Source organism: Rhinolophus sinicus, chromosome 4, assembly GCF_057876585.1.
Source record: "Rhinolophus sinicus isolate RSI-liver-muscle chromosome 4, RSI-T2T, whole genome shotgun sequence".
NCBI lineage: Eukaryota > Metazoa > Chordata > Mammalia > Chiroptera > Rhinolophidae > Rhinolophus > Rhinolophus sinicus.
The window spans coordinates 2,736,204-2,756,680 of NC_142504.1; the positions used below are offsets into that span (position 1 = coordinate 2,736,204).

Below are 20,477 nucleotides of genomic sequence, written 5' to 3' on the forward strand. Positions count from 1 at the left end.
CTCAAAACCCTGGAGGCTACATGCGGTTGGGAATTAAACATTTCTTGGGCTTGAGAAAGATAACGCAAGGTCCTGGAACTCAGAATCTAGCTCAGTCCGAGTCAGATTCTGCCCCGATTGAGTAATGAAAAAATCCTCTCAGTTCGGAGCTTTTCAGATTTTAAAATTGCAGACAGTGGACTGTGGGCCTCTCTACATAAACTCCCCTAAGAACTCCCATTCCTGGTCGACTAAAGCCTAAACCCCGCCCGGCTGGCCAGCCCAGGCCTGGCCGTTTCCTCCTCCACCCTGCCCAGTCCTGCCTGGGCACCACCCCCGCTTAGGGCACTTCCTCGGGAAGAACTCCCTGACCTCCTGGCCACTGTCTCCCACGGCCCTATTTTATTTGCTTTAGAATTGTTACTCTTATTCCCATGGTCCTATTTGCCAGTTGTCGCATGTCTGCCTCCTCACTAGCACACAGGAGCCCCAGGAATTTGTCTGCTTCGCAAAGCTGCCTCCCCAGCACAGGATCTACATCTGGCACCGGGCTGTGCTCAGTCAGTGTCCAAGGAGAACAAGGTGACAACCCTGGACAGGACACCTGGGAAGTGGCTGGGCCTGCTGGGCATTTTCCATGCATGTGCCCCAACCCTCACACAACCCCGACACAACAAACCCTTTTACCAGCAGGGTGACTGAGGGACAGGACAGTTACATGGTTCCCCCAAGGCCCCAGAATATGCCAATATCACAAAGGGACATCTGAAGTCTTAGGGCCTCATCTGTACGGCTCCCACACCAATCGGGCCTGTGTCACTAAAGCAGAAAGCAGGATAATTGACAGCACACATCGATCTGGGTGCTTGTGTGTCCAGAACTCCACGTATCGGAGACTCCGTGACGGAGCCCGTGTCCAAGCCACGCCACAGCTATCAGGGGGCTGCTAGAACTGGGAGATCACTTGTCTGGTAAAGATCTGAAGGAGACATTCTTCTCTATAAAAACTTGGAGCTGTATCTATAATTGCTATATTGCAGATTGCTCAAGACTGGAACTCACTGTAAATCACCCCATTTTCTGAGAAATTCTGGAACTGTCATCTAATTTTCCAGGAATCGAAGCTAAGTGCTGCCAAGTGTGGCTGCTGGATTTTTATAAGAGCAAGACAGTGTCTTCCAGAGCCACTGACCGGCATGACTGAGCGTTTCCTCAGGGCGACCCTATCTCTGGGAATGCCCACCATTTGTCTACGGCTTCCTGGGTCCTGCAGAGCAGCCCTGGGCAACTGGGGCGGCAGTGACAGACAGCTGACACGTCCATCAAGTAAGCTGCTGGCTTTAGCTGGAGCGCTGCCATCTCTGTACAGACCGGCAGGAAATCAAAAACACCAGTGGGAGGGAGGGGCAAGTAAGACGGCCTCTGTCGTCACCCTTCGCTTCAGGTCTGCTCTGTCTCTACGGCTGAAGGTGACTCTACCAAACTGACTTTCAGAGGGACGCCCCCAGGAAAAGATTTTCCTATACTTCACGGATGGTGCCCGGTGCCAGGCAGCAGGTGGGGGAGGGGTGCCTTCTGGGCCCTGATAACTGGTCAAAGCTAAGCGGCCACAGGAGCACTGGACCCACAGCCAATGGGTGCAGCACAGAGTTCTAACCATCAACGGGGTGTGGTCACCCCACCTTCTTTAAGAATAAGGACCCGATCCCCCACTGCAGAGGGCAGAGGGCAGAGGGCAGAGCCTGGAGCCGACTGCACAGGCCCGTGAGTCCCCAGTCAACGTCGCAAGTCTGCTCAAGTTCTAGCCCTCTTTTCTGGATCGAAGCCAATTTGGGCTTTGTCTCAAATTCAACGGTGACAACGAGCAGCAGTCCTCATCTCCAGCCTTCCTTTGAAGGTTTGTTTCACTGTGACACCAAAATAAGCTAAAAACATGTCCCTCTGCAGCCACGATGCTCAAGGCAAAACCTGATCACTGCAGCTACAGAGAGACTGCAGATATAGGGAGGGAAAACCAAGTTCAGGGAAGTGTGACAATCGGCTCAAGGGGAGAGCACCCGGAAGGACTGCACACGGACGCCTCCTGGGAAATGGCGGCCGACAGCAGGCGGTGAGTGTGCTTTCGATGGTGAAGGGCTGGCAAGGACAAACTGAGAGCCACTTGCCAAACCCAAAGCCTCAAGGGCCATTCCTTCAAGTGGAGCCTGCTGCCTGTACGGTAACAATCAAGGTGAAACTCTGCTTCCGAAGGTGAAGGAACCTGCCCTGAAGCCCATGAAGAAGACTGAGGGAATGTGGAGGAACGGAGATGAACTTATTCCCCCATAAAGTGTTCTGGGGGGTGGGGGGGAGGACTCCACCTACAAGGGGCATGTGACAATGAGGTCAAGAAGCCACACACCAAGAAACCTGTTCCTTGCCCACGCCCTCGGCCTTATGGAAGCTCCGTCTCCACTTGACTAACCCAATATTCACCGGCATTCCAACTCGCCCTCTGGAATTCAGGGCCCAGCAGGTGACAATGCTGTGCCTGCTTCCCTGCAGGCTAGTCTGCTCTACCATGAACACATTGTAGGAGGGGGTGGCACCGTCAAAGGCGAATGATGAGGAGAGCCTCCTCAGGCAAGGCAAGGACCCTGGGGAACGTGCCTGCTTTCCGGCACTGGGATGCCAGCAGCCCCAGCTGAGCATCTGGTGACCTGCTAGTAATGAAACAGTTCAAGGTTATGAACTACATGTGCGCCGTGGCCCTCCACCAGCAGCACTCGCCAGAATCCGACGTCCACGCTCGCCCCTACCTGGTAGTACGAACGGTGCAAAAAGGAATCTGGGCAGCCAGCTAAAGCCATGGTGCCTTCTGGCTTCTTCAAATTACACGCACTGTGTTGCAGCACCTGGAATAAAGAGAGACTGTGAGAAGCCACACCAGAGGCAACATACGCGGCTCGCAATTGGCTCGGGAGCGATTTGGCCCCTGGGTCGCCCTGGGACACCACGTGGAGGTTTGGGCAGGAGGTCTGCTCAAGCAGCAACAACTGCCGACTCTTCTAACACAAGGGGACTGTCACCAACTGTACCATCTTGAAAAGCCCTGTGTGGTCGCAGGGTCTGTGGGGTAGAGGGGCACTCAGAGGGACCAGGGTGACCTCAACCCGCTGGAATTAACCCACACGTCCTCTGGACTCCTTTTCTCATAACAATTATTAACACCCTGAGGGCTCCATCACACTGTGGGAAATATGGATTGCGCCTAATTCCAGAAAAGCACTGAGTGGGTCAGCATGTGTCGTCGGGGTCCTGTTGGTACCACCTGCATAAAAGCCGGCTCTATTGGCCAGTTTTCAGTGGGCAGCAAACCATGACAGTGATTCAACGCTCTCCCCGCAGGGCACGTTTTCTAACTGCAACCTTCAAGAACAGTATTCACGTGACACTTTCCCACTCCGCCGTGAGCTGACGCACCACCCCCGACATTACAAGGCACATCCAGCTCCCACAATGAACTCCCGACAAGCAGGAAACAGAGATCCTGTCTTTCTGTTTTTCTTTTTTCTTTTTTTTTTTTTCAATCTGGCACAAAGCACATGCCTGATGCATACAAAGCAGTCGTGAACGTTCCAAGTGGACTCGTCTGAGAAGGCCCCGCCTTGCTGACACGTCGGCACCAAGGGGACGATCAACAGTGTGGCATGGGCTGGGGAGGGACCACCCTTGGCCTCAGCACGTAACACAGTGCTCTGCCAGGTTACTAACACACAGGAGAATACCTACAAAGTGAACTCAAGGCGGCGTCTCCCCTGCTAACTCTTACAAAGCAGGGTTTCACTCCTGTGAGGACAGACGGCTGCGACGACTCACACTTCGGATGCAGCTGGTGGATTCTGGGAAGAGAGAGGAACCAGAGGTCACGTCAAAAGACCCTCAATACTATTATTCTCACCCAGAAACCACTGGAGATTAAACACATTTTCAGAAGCAGCGGCAACTATCATTCTCTGTCATAATCCCAGAGGTTCTGGGGACCCTCGTCTCCTCTCTGGCTCAGAGACCCTGAACAAGCTGCAATTCCTGCCACATGAGGCTTTCTCAGGCCTCTGTACCTATAGGTGTTGTCCTAGCTCTGACACTAGCTATCACTTACTACCGTTTAGGGCTGAGCTTGGAGATCACCTCCTCCGGGAAGCCCCCGCAGACTGCCCCTCATCAACCACTACCACCCAAGAGGGCTCAGTCAGTGTCCCCTCTGGGCTCTGGGCCACATGGTGGGCTTCCATCCATCATTCCATCTGCCACACCGAGTTGTAAATCCTCCTTCTTGGTCTCACACCCCCTAAATAAGCTGTGAGTTCACTGGGAGCAGAGGCTCTCGGCGCCCCCGCCAAGCCTGACTTTCCGTAACCGCTGACAAAGAGCCACTGCCCAGCTTACTGGGTCCCCACACCCGATCCACACAGGGCAGCTTTCACAATGGGGGCTCCGCCGGTCCTCAGGGAGGAGACAAAACAGCTCCAAGAGGAGTACAGGGGCCGCCCCCACCATGTACAGGGGCGGCCTCGGTGGCACCTCCCACACTCCACACTCCCCTCAGTACAGGCCCAGGGACAGGTGGGGGCCCCTAGGTGGGGGGGGGGCATGGTCACCTCTGAGACTGCGTTTAAGAGGAGCGAGGACAGTAAGTGGTAAGAAGAACCACCACTATGAGGGCATGGGGTCTGTGTCCTATTCTTTTCACCGGGGTGTGGAGGGTTTATTTCCTGAAGTACTTTTACTATGAAAACAATAAGAAAGATTAAGAAAGTGGATTGTTTCTCTCAATGAAGGAAAAGCAACACAGGGAAAAGGAGAGTAGCAGGAAAAATACAGGGAAGAAACGGCCCAAGACAAAATGAACTGTCCATTGGGAGTATCCAAATGGCAGAAAACTACATCCACGGGGGAGAAATTCCAGGAACACTGAAAATAGCCCATGAAGAGAATGACTGAAATATAGTGGTAAAACTGTAACACAAGGCCAGAACATAACTCTGGACGCAGAGAACAAAGGTCAGTGCAAAGGAAACCCAGGTTTCCGACCTGAAAAAGACCAGAAATTGCCACGGGACAGGGCTCCTCGCATTTCAGATGTCTTTAGCAAAGTCTGGTTACAGTGTGATATTTTTAGAATTCAGAAATAAAAGCCTCCCAGAGGAAAAATGAAAGACTGAGGGAGACATAAAATTAGAGATATTAATTCCACGAACAAAATAGCAAAAAAAATAAAATAAAAATAAAAAATCAAGATAAGACCCAGTTATGGGCAGAGCCATGTTCTTCCCCCAACCCCCAAAAGTAAAACATTCATTTGCTGAAACCCTAACGCCTAGTACCTCAGAATTTGGCTGTATTTGGAGGCAGGGTCTTTTAAAGAGGTAATTACATTAAAACGAGGTGTTCGTTGGGCCCTAATCCAACGTAAGAAGATTTTAGGACAGACACACACAGAGGAAAACCATGTGGTGACACAGGGAAGAGACGGCCAGCCACACCAGGAGAGGCCTCGAGGACCCTGCCAACACCTCAGTCTCAGACTTCTGGCCTCTAGAATTGGGGGAGAATCAATGTTGTTTGAGCCCCCCACTCTGGGGTACTTTGTTATGGTGGTCCTAGAAAACTAAAACAGACCCAAATATTAAAACACTGCTAAACTGCTGGTGTAGCTAAAAGGAATAGAAGTATCGTAAATCTGTAACATTTACCACCAACTAATTATGTTTTCTGCAAGCGTCTCTCTAGGATCCTTTAAATTACCACCATAAAAACGAAAACAACCCACAACAGGGTGCTGGGCTGAGAAGGCCCAGCGATGTGCAGTGGAGGTGCTCACAAGGGGGTGGAGGGCCCCAGGCCGGAACTCCCCCTTCCCTAACTCAGGACAGGGCTGTGGCTGGTAACCTCCCTCCAGCTTCCTGCAAGCCCCCAGGCCTTCCAAATTCTCCGGCCTGTAAGTCAACCTTGCCCCGTGAGAGTCAGTGTCGTGTGTGGACTTGTCCTGGCTCTGCAGCCAGCCACCTCACCAAACATCAAGCTGGGGGTTGCTCGGAAGGTATTTCACAGAAGTGGTTAAGAACTGCAATCACCTGACTGTATGCAAAAGCCATTTCCCTCCCGACAGTGGTGGGCCTCATCCAATCAGACGAAGGCCTAGAGAGCAGAGACTCGGTTTCCCGGAGAAGAAAGAGTTCTGCCTTAGACTACAGCAAACTCCTGCCTGAGTTCCCAGGCTGCCGGCCTGCCCTGCGGATTTCACTTGCCAGCCCCCACAGTCGCGTGAGCCAATTCCTTACAATAAACCTCTTTATGTATACACATACAGGCTCTGCTGCACTGGAGAACCCTGAGCGATCCGCCCACCCAACCAACTGCTGCCAGATCCCAGGGCCACACCATGACGCCTCTCAGAGACCTCCCCACTGCCACGTGTATCTGATGGCTCTCCACGCACCACCTTCCAGCCTTTCCAAACATCCTTCCACCTTCTAAGTACAGTCGTGCTTTCCCCCTTCACCCACATCCCTGAGGGCCTGGGGGAGGGGTTGGTGTCTGCTGGCTCCCCCTTAATGTCAAACAGAACAGTTCCTCCTGGTCCCGTAGGACCCTTTCTGCACCCGACCACGGGACAGCCCTGCTCCATGCTCCTTTCGGCCATCACGTCCCACTCTCTCGCTGCCTCACTCTGAGCCTACTGCTTGCCCTCTGGAACTCTTGGATGTGTTCAATATATGGAAACATATTGTTATTTTCCCCCTGAAGTTTCAAATGCGATGGGTGTTGAGAGTACTGAAAATACCAATTAAGTATGCCAATTTCATTACTTAAACATCACCTTTGAAAGTATTTGCCAAATGAGATTGCTTCTTAGCCAGAAAAATACACGTCTCAGAGCTCTGCTGAGCAGGTTCCTTTGGGACAAGTAAACTACAGTCAGACACAGCAGGAGGACTGGGTTAAGTCTGGTCTCTAATAAAATGCATCAAACGCCAAGCTAACATCATACTCCCTGGTGAAAGATGGAAAGCTTTCCCCTTAAGGCAAGGATGCTTGCTTTTGACACTTCTATTCAACAACTTTTATTATTGGAAGCTCTAGCCAGATCAATCAGGCAAGAAAAAATAATAAAAAGCCTTCAAATTGGAAAGGAAGACTTCAAATTGTATTTGTTCACAGATAATGTGTTTTATCTGTAGAAAAGTCTAAAAATTACACACAGAGACACAATTAGAGCTAATGAATAAATTCAGCAAAGTTATAGGATACAAAGTCAACACACAAAAATCAGTTGTGTTTCTATACACTGATGATGAAAAACCTGAACAGGAAATTTAAAAAAAAAAACAAAAAAAAACAACTCCACTTAAAATAGCATCAAAAATAATAAAATAATTAAAAACAACCAAGGAGGTGAAAGACTTGTGCACGGAACACTACAAAATGCTGTTATAAGAATATACGAAAGATAAAAATCGGCAAAACCTCCTGTTCCACAGGTTGGAAGACTTAATATGTTACAATGACAAAACTACCCAAAGCCATGTACAGATTCAATGCAATGCAGTTCTAATCAAAGCCCCACCAGTGTCTGTTGCAGAAATAGATAAAAGCCTTTCTAAAATTCATATGGGTTCTCATGGGTCCCAAATAGCCAAAAGGATTTTGAAAAAGAAGAATGAAGTTGAAGGACACACACTTCCTGACTTCAAAACTTGCTCCAGAGCTCTGGTAATAAATCAGACACGTAGGCCAGTGAGAGCCCAGAAATAAATCCTCATACACGGCGGATTGATTTTCAACAAGGACGCCAAGACCACTGAATGGAAAAAGGACAGTCTTTCAACAAATGGTTCTGGGAAAACTGGATATGTACATACAGTATAATGAAGTTGGGCATTTACCTCAGACTACACACAAAAATGAATTTAAAATGAATCAAACATCTAAATGCAGGAGCTAAAGCTGCAAAACTCTTGGAAGCACACATAGGAAAAAAAAAAAATGTCATGGCAGTGGAGTGTACAATGATTTCTAGAACATGACACCGAAGACACGAGCAACAAAGGAAAAAGAAAAAAGAAAAGATAAATTGGACTTCACCGAAGTTAAAAATTTTTGTGCCTCAAACAAGACTATGAAGAAAGTAAAAAGATTACTCACAGGAAGGTACAAAACAGTTGCAAATCCTATACCTGATAAGGGATTAATACCCAGAATACATAAAGAACTCCTGCAGCCCAATGACAACGGTAACAACAACCACAACAAAATCCCAAACTGGGCAAATGTTTTGACTACACATTTCTCCAGAAATAACAGGCACACGGCAAGATGCTCAGCGTCACTGGTCATTAGGGAAATGCAAACCAAACCACAGTGAGGGATCACGAAAAACAACACGTATCGGTGGGGATGTGGAGAAATGGGAACCCTTGTGCACCACCAGTGAGAATGTAAAATGGTGCAGCCTCTGTGGAAACACTATGACAACTCCTTAAAAAGTCAACATAGAATTAACATATGTTCCAGCAATTCCATGTCTAGGCATATACCCAAAAGAATCAAAAGCAGGGACTCAAACACTTGTCCACTCATGTCCGTAGCAGCATTATTCACAACAGCCAAAAGGGGACAGCAACTCACGTGACCACTGACAGATGAATAAATAAGCAAAATTAGTACACACGTACAATGAACATTACTCAGTCCTGAAAATCATGAAACTTTGATAGACGCTACAATATGGATGACGCTTAAAGGCACCATTCTAAGTGCAATGAGTCACAAAGGGACAAATGTGCTCTCACTTACATGAGGTACCTAGAAGAGGAGAATTTATAGAGACAAAAAGAGGGATAGAAGTTACCAGAGGCTGGGGTGCGGAGGGGTTGTTTAATGTGTACAGAATTTCTTTTGGGGATGATGAAAAAATTCCAGAAATGGCAGCAGTCACACAACACTGTAAATGTACTTAACTTCACTGAATTGTATACTTAAAAATGGTTAAACTTGAAAAATGGTAAATTTCGTATTTTGTTTATTTTATGCTAAAAAAACAAAAACAAACAAATAGTTGGCTATTCAGTGAACTTCCTTGAATAAAATCAACTTTCACTAAATTCTTTAATACCACCATGAGATTCAACAGAAGTTCTTAGGCTACGAAAGCTTGGAGATGTATACAGCAGTGGTCCCAGATATCGCTTCCGTACAAACTTATTTTTCTTCAAAGAACACCATCATAATTGCTTGGAACTTGTTTACACATTTTCCATTTCGATTTATCTGGACCAGCCTGGCCCTGTCTCAGTCCTGTGACTATGTGACCCAGGTGTCTGGGAGGTGAGACGGAACTCATATCACAAGCCCTCCGTTCATGGTCTGGCCACCCACAGCTGGCAGAGCGACAGGCACTGCCATTATCTGTGCTCTCCTGGAGACGGAAATACCCACACCGGCCCTGGACAACAAGCCTCAGTAGTTCTAAGCGTCCTCCATGGTACAGATTTGATGGCAGACTGTGCTACTCCAAAGAGATTCGTTTCTAAATCATCAGCTAATTTCTCAAACAATGATGTGCCCCACACAGATACTGAGGAAGAGTTTCATAAGCAGGTGGATACAGCGAAGCTTCAAAGCTCTAATGATAAAAGACTTCCTCGTTAACCGTTGTAGAATGACAGCGAAACCGTGTCAATTTGTCCTTTTTCTTCCTTTGATTAAAGGAGCTCATTGACACATTCAGCGTTCTGTGTTGCTCTCCCACGTCCTTTAGACTGTGAAAGTTAAGTATGCCTTTGCAAGAATGCCGTTATAAAGAATGTAATGGAGTCTGACCGTTTTAATTGAGTTTTGAACTTACGATAAAAATTTAAATAATTTTCACCACAGTTGGCACTTTTTTCCTTAAGAGACTATAGTGCAGAAAAAATAATCCAAGCAAAGTCAAAAGTTTGCTGATTCTAGAGTCAACATTTTTCTTAACAATGTCAATATTTACACTTCTGGATCCAGCAACTGAACTTGCACGTGTCTTTGTTCTTTTCATTTCATGTTTATTTATTTTTCTCCATTTTAAGGGCAATTTGTACCAGTCAAGCTAAAATGATACAATTGTCATAAACTTAAAAAATGTTACAGTAGGTGACACTTTTTCTGAACAGCACACTGGGCGTTCCTAACTGAAATGCCGGAGACTGTGCCAGGCAGCAGGTGACATTCATACGCCTGTCGTAGCGCCACCAGCTCTGGTTATGTTTACAGTCGATTAAACTGTCCCGGTTCCCTGTCCCATCAGGATGACTCTGTATTCTAGAAACATGAACTGGGATGCTGGCCAGCGCATGGGCGGGTCCCCGCGTTCGTCTTCGTCCCATGATGCTCCTGACCCTTTATAATGGACAAGGGGCTCAGTGCGTGCTACGCACCCTGCAATTCACACTCATGGTTCCTCTTCTGTGCCATTTCCTTAATAAAACACACTTTTCATGACCTAATCACTTGATTTCAAGGCGTGGCAATAGGTAGCAACCCACACTTGAGAATAAGGTCAGGTTTGGGTGTGTGGTCAGCTCCCCACCTCCAAGCTCACCAGCTGTTCTCTGCACACCCACACACCCTCCAGGGCACAGACTGCTGCCACTGGCCGGGACACTGCCACCCCACTCGCCCTCGCCTGCCGAACTCCCGTCCTTCCTGGCGGAGGGTCAGCGGGCTGCTCCAGACCTGGCATACACCTGAGCATTTGTACCCACCTCCTCCTTTGACTCACTCCTAGAAAAACGCAGCTGCTCTGCTTAAGGCAACCAGCCACTTCCAGAACCCCCCGAGTCACAAACTGTGCTAAATGGACACTTTCTATTTTTATTGAACCAGAAATCCAAAATGTGTATTTCATGCTGCTTGCAAACACAACTACAAAAGCAACTCCATCTCCTTAGGAAATTTACTTTGGAGTCTCTAGAACGTCTGTTTCCCACTCTCTCCTCTCTTCCCCCAGACATTCAGATGACAGCCACCGCCTGCCGCCCCAACCCTCCAGCACACACTGCACGCTCATCGCCCTGTCGTCTCTGACACCAACCTTACTGCACGTGTTAGATGGGCTAAACCCTTCTTGCTCAAGAAGTTGGCCTTGTTCCCTGCTACACCCAGAAGAGCACACAGGAGGAACTCAAGAGGGATCTGCAAACAAACGAGGCTTAACTAGTGCCATTGTTGATGGACAAGTTAAATAATAAAATTTCGTTTAAAGATTAAATATTGTGGTCATCATGTCATAATATGTGTCATTATGCTGTACACCTTAATACAGTGCTGTATGTCAACTATATTTCAATGTAACTAAAAAATATTAATTTTTTTAAAAAAGATAAAGCATCAAAAATTAACATAAAACAGAAAAGTTTCGAGTCTTCAAATAAATCATTGCAGGATTTTAAAATAAAAAAAGTGGTACCTTCCATAAAAGACAGAAGACCTGCTCCTTATTAGGAAAAATATAATTGAGCAAATTTCATGATACATTAACATAATCACTTGTAGAATTTAAAACAGATATTTGCATTCTAAATCATAATAAAAGGCTAAAAAAGAAATTAATACTGCTTTAAACAGCAAAGGGAAAATGGAAAACAGACAGAGGATGGAGCGTCCTAAACAGAAACAATTGATTCAGAGGTTGATGACATGTGGCAATGGATGTCAACTGTCCAGTTCCCTTCTGTTCAAAATAATATTCAGAAATATTCCAATGGGAAAAAAATACCCAAAGCAAACTGAAAAAGAAAAGCTTTCAAAGGACAGCTAGAAACAGGGTAGAGACAGAATGGGCAAAGATCTAAGAACAGCACAGAAACCAAGGCCAAAGGAGTGGCAGTGACAGTCAAGCATCATCTAGGACAAAGACACACGTCCACACTTTTAAAGCGAAACCCATTGATAAAAATGTAATCAGTGAAGAACGAAAATAGCAGTAGCTCTTTATCCTCCAAATAACAAAGCAACAATATAAACGAATCTTAAATGATAAGAATGAACATCCTACTTCAATAAAACTTTTACACAAAAGTAAATGAACACACAGAAATGCTAAGACCTCCAAGGAGAAACTGAGAAAAACTGTCGTTGGAGACTTCTGTTGATCACTTACGGCAAAGGAAGGACTCAAAGTGAGGTAAAAACAGTGCATAATACTACGCCTGATGAGACTGTAGACATGGGCATTTATGAAAAGTTCTCACTGGCAAGTATTTACAATATTTGAAATTACTGCTTTATAAAATTCTCAGCCACAGAGAGTATCAGTACATTTTGCTAACACCTAAAGATCTCTGGAGCCACAGAAACACCTGCAGGGGCCAGGCCTCCTTCTGCCAGCCGGCGTGAAGACACAGAGCAGACGCCACAGGCCCAGGCTGACACAGGGACAGCCAGCCACCATACCAGCAGGCCCCGTGCCAACAGGCCCCGTGCTAGAACCAAACACAACACAACTAGAAATTAGGAACGTGTGCATAAAAAACGAGAACTTAGCCACTTGAAAATTAAAAACAAGCTCTGGCCTAAATAATTGGTCCAAGGAGGAAATTAATACAAGAGTCATCTCTGGACAATTAGGACAATGAACAGCATCACATGTCAAGACAGACAGAAGGAAGGAAGAGAAACAACAGAAGGAAAACTAATGCATGACCTTTGCACCACCTACAAAAGAAAGAAGAACTTAAATGAGTAGGGCAAATCCATCCTTCAACCAGAAGGAAGGAAATCTGGTCGAAAACAAATCAGAAAGCAAAACATAACAGAATTGATGAAAATCCAAGAAAGATGACTGAAAGACAAATCTCTTACAAGTAAAAACCCACCAATATATAAAAATTTAACAAAAGAAGAGGAATATAATGATTTCTTTAATTGTATAGTCATTTTATGGACAATCATAAATAAATTTGGTAACTTGAATGAAATTATAAATTTTATTAAAGATATATACCCAAATCAGAATAAACTAAAACAAACAAACAAACAAACAAAAACCCTTAAGTGAGAAAACATTGGAGATGAAATTGCATAAAACCCACCCTCCTTCAACTCCCCCAACAAAAAGGAACCCAGGGACTCAGATGCTCTTACTATCAATTATTTTAAGGGGGAAAAAATTGATTTCCAAGTCCTTGGTAGGACTTGTGCACATTGTGTGTGTGTGTGTGTGTGTGTGTGTAAACAGACACACACACACACACACACACACACACACACACACGTATGTGGTTTCAGCCCCCATGTTTACAAGAGGAAAATGGAGTGCATCAGTCAAGGTCCCAGAGCTGTGATGGGGGGCCTGAGGAGGTGACAGTCAGTCCAGAAGTCCAGGCTGTGACCAGAACCCTCCAGCCCTGCTGTTTGGTCCCTGGACAGAAAGCAGCTGGGACCACACTGAAATATCAGCTCTGCAGCTCAGACCCTGACCGGCTAACTCAGGAACTCTGGGGTGGGTCTGCAATGCAGGGGGTGCTGTAGGAGCCCGGGGGGGGGGGGGCGGTTCTACCATACACTGACCCGTGAGAACCTTGCTGACCTCGTCCCAACCACCGGGCTGCATATCCGGTGGGAGGTGGGGAGAGGTTAAAACTCCAGGTGCCCGGGGCTGCACCCCAGACCAGAGAAAATAAAATCTCAAAAAGAGTGTTTGGGGCTCTGCAGCTCCTCAGGTGTTTCCAAAGCTGAGAACCACTGCTCTCATCTCTTTTCATTATAATTATTATTCCTTTTTATGAGGAAAAATGGGAGAAAACTACAATAAAGTTTTGAAGAATCATGCCTCACTTTCTGGGGGCTGGGGAAGGGGAACCTACAACCCCTAAGCCGTCTGAAGTAAGAAAGCCATCAGCTCCTCAAATGGCAGCCCTCAGTTCCACCCTGCAGGCTGCAGCTGGCGTGCTTGCTGCCGGTTAGAAATCCATTCCTCTTCCTGCGTGCAGATAAAAGAATCCCTTTCAGAACGCCACCTCATCCTTTCTCCACAGGCCTCTGCAGAAGGGGAGAAGGTGCAGGGACGTCACTGTCAATTACCTGCAGCCAAGAGTGACCTCACCATTCAAACTGCGTGTGTTTAGGCACAAGCGTCTGCATTTGACCTCTGCTTTTCACATTCTCAGTATTTTCTGAGAGATTTGTCTGGAATATTCTATTCAAGTATCAACAGCGGACTTCAACATCATGACGGCCACACTCCTTGTCTATTTGTTTATTCATCTGTGTGAAGCATCCACTCCTCTCAACAACCCACGTGGAACACGGTCACTGTCCCCACGCAGGGTCTGGACACTGAGAGCGGAAGGGACTCGCCTGTGGTCGCTATGCCGGCCAGTTGTGCAGTCGGTCCTTGAGCTCGGCTCTGCACAGACCCAGAGCCCAGGCCCTGAGCTACGGGGCAGCTCCCGGGAACAGGACTCGGTCTGTGGGACCCAGGGGAGGCCAATGGTACATGCATCTTCCATTTCTAGCTCCCCTGACCACGCGGGCGCTGTGGCCTGAGAGCTGGGCCTGCACTTCCGCCGTGGTCAGTGTGCAGGCACGGAGGGCATGCGTCAGCAAAGGATTGGAATGCTAATCGGTTCCTGAGGCCCCTGGAAGGAATGACCCAACTCACTTGAGATAAGCATCGCCGGACAAAGTCAGTAAACACACCTGAGCAAGGACGGCCGCAGAAAACAGCCGAGGCTCCCCACACACAGGCAGAGTGGCTGCACGTCCCCCATCATAAAGGCATCAGCAGGGTAAACAACACTGGCCTTTGGTCCTGCACACAGGCCCAGGGGCTCCGCACGGACGTCACCCGGAGCGCGTTCCATATCCGCAGATGCAGTAAAGAGACCCCTCTCAGGATAAGCAATCGTGTGCAGGAGACAAGACAAATCCCTCATTCAAGCACCGAACCCTAGACAACTTTGAAACCTGTGAGCGTGACTGTCCCAATATCACAAAGAAGGACGCAGGCTCTGAGCTGTTGCACAACCTGCCCCGGGTCACACGGCAAACCCAGGACCTCCCAGACAGGGGAGCAGAATGGAGCCAGAGCGGCCGGCAGGCTGGAGCCAGAGAAAAGAAAGGGTCAGGTGCTGTGCGGATGAGAACGTCCTACCCATATGTGACCAGGCGACACTGGAGGAAGAAGGAAAACATTATAATTCGAAATTTAAAATGTGGATTACCTTCCCATAGACCTAAACTTGGGGTCTTTTTAAAAGAACTTATTTTCCCTGATAGACGTTTTTTAATTCATGAAAGTTCTGTTTTCGCGACCGGTCTCATGATGTGATAATCCTCGATTCTTGAGTTTTATGAATAATTACAAATGCCTCTGGGTGCCTTCCAAGGGGTAGGGCTTTGTACATCCAAACTATAAAAAGAAACAAAAAGTAAGAGACTGTGCCAATTAAGTCAAAAAGGGAGAGGTTGCCACGATGCCACCCACACGGCCCAGGACGAACTACCGCCCCTCAAGCCGTCTTCACGTGGGAGGGAGTGAATGCTACCAACGCAAAGCACAGCGCTGGCATTTGTCGTCACTGCTTACAAATGAGAGCTGAAATTGCTGGGACACCGGTTCCCACTTGGTCAGTGAGATGGAGGACACTGGAGCACAGCCCCTGGATTTAAACACTTTATAAAACAGATGCACTCCAGGGCCCTTCCAACCCCCACCTAAACGGAAAGCACCGGTCACGACAGGAAAACCCAGCTCACTGATGGACATCGACTGGGAAAAAGCACCAAGGAGGTGTCTCTAAAGGACACTCCCCAGACCTCGGACTGAGATCACAAAAAACGGGAGACAGTGGCATTGGATATTCGCCTCAGTCTTTGCATGGATTCTCGGAGTCCCCTTCCATCCCGACAGCCCCAGGTCCAGTGCCAGAGCTGCAAGAATCGCGGGTCCCTGGTGCTTCAGAGAAGGGGTCGTGGGTGCCAGGCCCCAGGGCTGTGACAGGATGCAGTGATCAGGTTAATGAGCACGCTGGCTGCTTCCTGTGGAGCTGCACACAGCGCTGCAGACAACCTGACAGCCTGAAAATACAGGCTCCTTGGACGACAAAGCATCCTGTAGCAGCCCAAACAAGGGCTCTCTATGCAGGGGCCCGAGGTACACGGGGGTGAGGGGCCAAGCGCTAAGGGAGGAGACACAGACGTGGGCAGCGGCCCGTCCCACTGGAGAGTGGGGGAGGAGAGGAAGGATCTGAAGCAGGGCTGCCTCGGGGGCCCAGGGGCCAGGAGACTGCTTTTCACTGAAGACCCTTTGGGCCTGTTAACTTTGTGCCCGGTGCAGGAGTTACCACCCAAACGTAGTGACACAGTCGCTGCGTCTGAGGAGAACCGGTGCTGCTGTACCTTCCACAAGCGGGCCCTGCTCGTTGGTGACGTCCTCAAAGCACGTCCCCATTTCTGGCTCTCACAGCATCTGGCTCCTATAAACCGCAGGTGAGAAGAGCCAGCCTTGCTTCTGCGGCTGCAAAGGACTGAGAAGCAGACTTCAAAATCCACCGTGCATGTCAGAGGGGCTCGGAATCCAGTCCCCGAAAAGAACGCCATTGCACAGAGTGTTTTTCCAGGGACCGCCAGGAGGCTACCCCCACTTGCTTGCTCTCTCCCTCACTGGGCCCCCTTCTCAGTATCCGGCACAGGTATCTCCCCAATTCCAAGACCCCTAAGTATCGGGGTCCCAGCACCCGCTTCTCCAGGCGGTCCCCTCCCTCGCTCGCTGGCCTGCTCATTCCCCTTCATCACACAGACATTGAAAGCTACCTGCTGCCTGTCCCATCTGCCCCCCGGCCTCAGCCCTGAATCCGGGAGCACATGCCCAGCTCCTATGGCCACCGCAGCTTGGCTGCCTTCGCCCCCTGCCGCTTCTCCATCTCAGCACGTGGAAGGCCCCTGTGTCGACTTGCTCAGGCCGACCGTGCTGTCCGCCGTGACCCACTCTGTCTCCCCTGCGCCCACCCAACGGATCCAGACTTCAACCACTGCTCCCCAGGCTGCGTCTGGTCTGGGCACATGGCTTTGCTCCGCAGTTTTCAGGCTGCAGCTTTCTCAACAGAGCAGCCCGAGGATCTTTCCAACCGAGGCCCCACCATGCTGCTCACAGGCCCCGGGACCCCCACCTCTCTCAGAGTTTGAGCAACTCCTGAAAATTGGTTCTCCACCCACCAGCCTCTGAAGGGGAGAAGGGGAGGGGGAGAAGCTGGGGGTGGGGGACACAGGAGGCAGAGGACACAGGGGCGGAAGGGGAGGGACCAGGGAGGAGGGGGCGGTGGAGAGAGAGCCAGAGAGCCTCAGGGAAAGTAAAGCCATGTTTCAAAGTGCTTCATTCCACTTCTGCTGCTTCACTAGAGTAAAGGCTCAAGGAAGCAGTGAAGGAAAATAAAACCATTAGGCTTCGCATAAAACCCACTGATTTTTCCATGGAGTCCTTTCTGTTTCCGTGGGCTTGAAAGGAATGTCAGGAACGGGCGCCAGCCTTCTGCTCGGAGTCCCGTTTCCTGGTGAAGAGCCAGAACCAAGGCCGGGCTCAAACACAGCATCCAGGTCCCTGCTCACTGCAGTCACCGCGGGCTGGCTGAGACAGCGAAGCTCAGGACACACAGCCTGACACGAGCGGCTGTGACCCCCACCGCCCAGCACACTCCCACCCTCTACATTTTTCTCGAAACGCTTCAAATCCATTTGAAGGCTCTCAGGTCACTCACTGTGTCCCCATACAATTTCTAGCTGTTTTACAACAAAGCCTATATTTACTCCAGTGAAAATCTGTCCAGTCGAGAAACAACCTAAGCCTGAATGTTATAGGACAACTTCTCTTCTGGAGGGTTCCCCTGATAAGATGTGAGCTAACTGTTGGTACACAATGGACAGAAAACAAGATGAATACATGTCACCCCTCCCATCCTCAGTGGGTCAGGGCAAAACGGCCGTACAGACTCTGAAGTGGAATAAAGAACAACTCTGACCAGGCGAGACCCTCCCCCAAAGGGGAAAAGGTACGAGGGCATGCCCCTCACATCATGGGGATTCAGCACTCCTACTTTACAAACAGATGCTCCATTCAACTTTAAAACAAACAAACCAACAAACAAAAAACCCTCGTGTTTTCTCACGAAAAATAGGTTTAATGGGTCTATACTCAACTAGATAGATGACGCTAAAAATTCTTCAAACTCCAAAGTTCTAGATGTTCGCAAACACTTTAATCTATTTTGTAAAAACTTATAAAATTCTTTATTGTATAATAATAAACTGGGATTTTAAATTGTTTTGTTTCCAGAAAAAGTAGATTTATATATACTCCGGCCACACTAGTCCTCCGTTATCAGAGACGACAGGAATAAGCAGTGGGAACCTGGTTTTTTCCCTGAAGTTTGCATAATTTGCAGGATCTGTCATTTTCAAAGCAGTCATTTCCCCCATCGGCTCTAAGAACTCCAATGACTAAGAAAGTAATAATCTCCCAATGAAGTTGTTCACATCCATCATGTACCCTCTGGACCCTTGGACGTCCACTCATTTATCTATGAAGGAACTGGTCAAAATAACCCTTGACAGTACAAAGCAAACAGCACCTCTGAAATGTCACCCCCTCCGCTCCCCCACCCCGTCTTTAGGCTCATGGCTGTTATTTCTGAAAGCATGAAATGCCTTAAATGGAGCTATTCAATCAGAGTTTGTCCTTCTTATCATAAATCTCATCGCATGTTATTACATTCCTTCATCTTCCCTTAATTGAGACTGTAACTTAAAAAAAATTAATCCTCCTTTCAACTTAGCATGAATTGTAACAGCCTGTTGATCCTGCTTCTCCCTCAGCAATACTGTCACCAGGCTGCCCCCGCTCTCGGAAAGAAAAAAGGAAAATCTAGTTCTTGGAGACAGTTGGAATGTGAGGCCTACAGATCCCATGGAGAAACACACAGAAGCCCTCGGCAGCTCTCCATGGGGAAGCACCAAAAACGAGTGCCCTCTGCTACCTGGGGGGCCCTTTGGTACCAGGAGGTACCAAGGCAGAGCGTTCTTTGCAAAACTTCAAAGATGGCCATAAGTAACATGTTGGGAGATGCTGTTCTTATTGTCCATACTCAAAACTTGTGTGGAAGGCTAAAGGAGCTATAACACTGCATGAGGACCAAAGACACACACACACACTAGACTTCCCTACTGCATCTGTCCTCGTTTCCCCCAAGCAGGTTCACACATGGAAGCTGTGACGGTCCCCATGTCCCTCTTCCTCCATCTCAGGGCCATTCTGTTGTATGGCCTGCTCCATGATCACAAGCATGTTGACCCAGCAAGAGGCATCCTTGGGGTAAGAACTCCAGAAGGGCTAGAGGTCACTAGCCATCGCTGTCAGTAACCAGCAGTGGACAGGAACATATAGACCATGACACTCAAGCTCCAGGCCTCCTCCCCGACATTTGTGATGTCAAGTGACGCCCACTGTCAATGCCAGAAGACCCACGCTTTCACATCACCAACACACACGAGTTCTCAGTCTGATCCTGCTGGCCACTTGAAAAGGGAACAAAGACAGCAGACACCTTAGATGACCTGCCTGGACCTTCACTACAGCCTGCACCGATCCCCAGGGTCCCAAGATAACTCAGCACTGACCAGAAGGAAGGGCCCTCCAGGACCACAGTCTGGGCTATAGGAGGAGAAAGGGAAGTCCACTGTGCTCCAAAGAATCATTTTCACCATTAACAGTGTGAGTAAAATCGGTAAAGCAGTGTGGACTTGGGGTGCACGACAGTGTGGCCTCAATATGGCTGACCGGCTGCAGGGAGAATTAACTAGGTGTTGGGCCTCTGACCTGCAGGACACCACGCCTGCGTCCTGGAGCCTGGGCCACTGCCTCGGACAGTGCCTTCCTCATCAGTCCTACCCTGCTCCCTCCAGACCAGAATGCAGATGGCTGGGGGCATGCCGCCTCTGCCTGCGCAGGCACGACAGCACCCCCACCCCCCGCAGGCTGAGCCCACCAAGGGGCTACTGCAGGGGGTACACCCAAGTTAGCCAAACACTGGGGCACAGGAGAGCTGAGCTGTGGTTGCAGAGGGCCCACAGGCCTTGAGGGAAATGCTCAGAGGCTGCTTAGACATTTGAGTGGGAGAAGAGGAAATCAGACAATTAAGGCCATTTGTACCCTTCTCTCTCTCCCCCCTAAGACCCCGGAACAAACAGGGCTGGAGAGATGCAGTGAACACAGAAGGAGTGCAAGGGCTGTCCTGGTGCCCAGCCGACCACCCCTCCCCACCTACGGCCAGGCCCCATCACTCCAGGAGCCATGTCCAGGGCTGGGGGCCCAGGGCTGAGCCACAACCCAGGCTGAAGCCTCTGTGACAACACCGTTTCCCTGGTGAGCCACTCTCCCTGGTCCCTCTGAGACCCTCTTATTTTGTGTTGCAGCATCTTTTTGAAAC

The 20,477-nt window shown here is 48.8% G+C and overlaps 1 protein-coding gene across 4 annotated transcripts in view; it reads right to left on the reverse strand.

Annotated features, from left to right (window-relative positions):
* The window catches only part of GRB10 (growth factor receptor bound protein 10), a 127,392-nt gene that overhangs the window by 78,621 nt on the left and 28,294 nt on the right, over positions 1–20,477 (reverse strand). For 2 of the 4 annotated variants that reach the window (XR_016021011.1, XM_074341040.2), the window contains exons 2-3: positions 3,751–3,860; positions 2,778–2,873 (exon numbers count right to left, since the gene is read on the reverse strand). Coding sequence is in view for 3 of the 4 variants with exons in the window: in XM_074341040.2 (XP_074197141.1) it covers positions 2,778–2,828 (51 nt within the window). In the remaining variant the exon portion in view is untranslated. Of the gene's footprint in view, positions 1–2,777; positions 2,874–3,746; positions 3,861–20,477 lie in introns of all 4 variants that reach the window. The other 2 variants (XM_074341041.2, XM_074341042.2) reach the window with 2 other exon arrangements.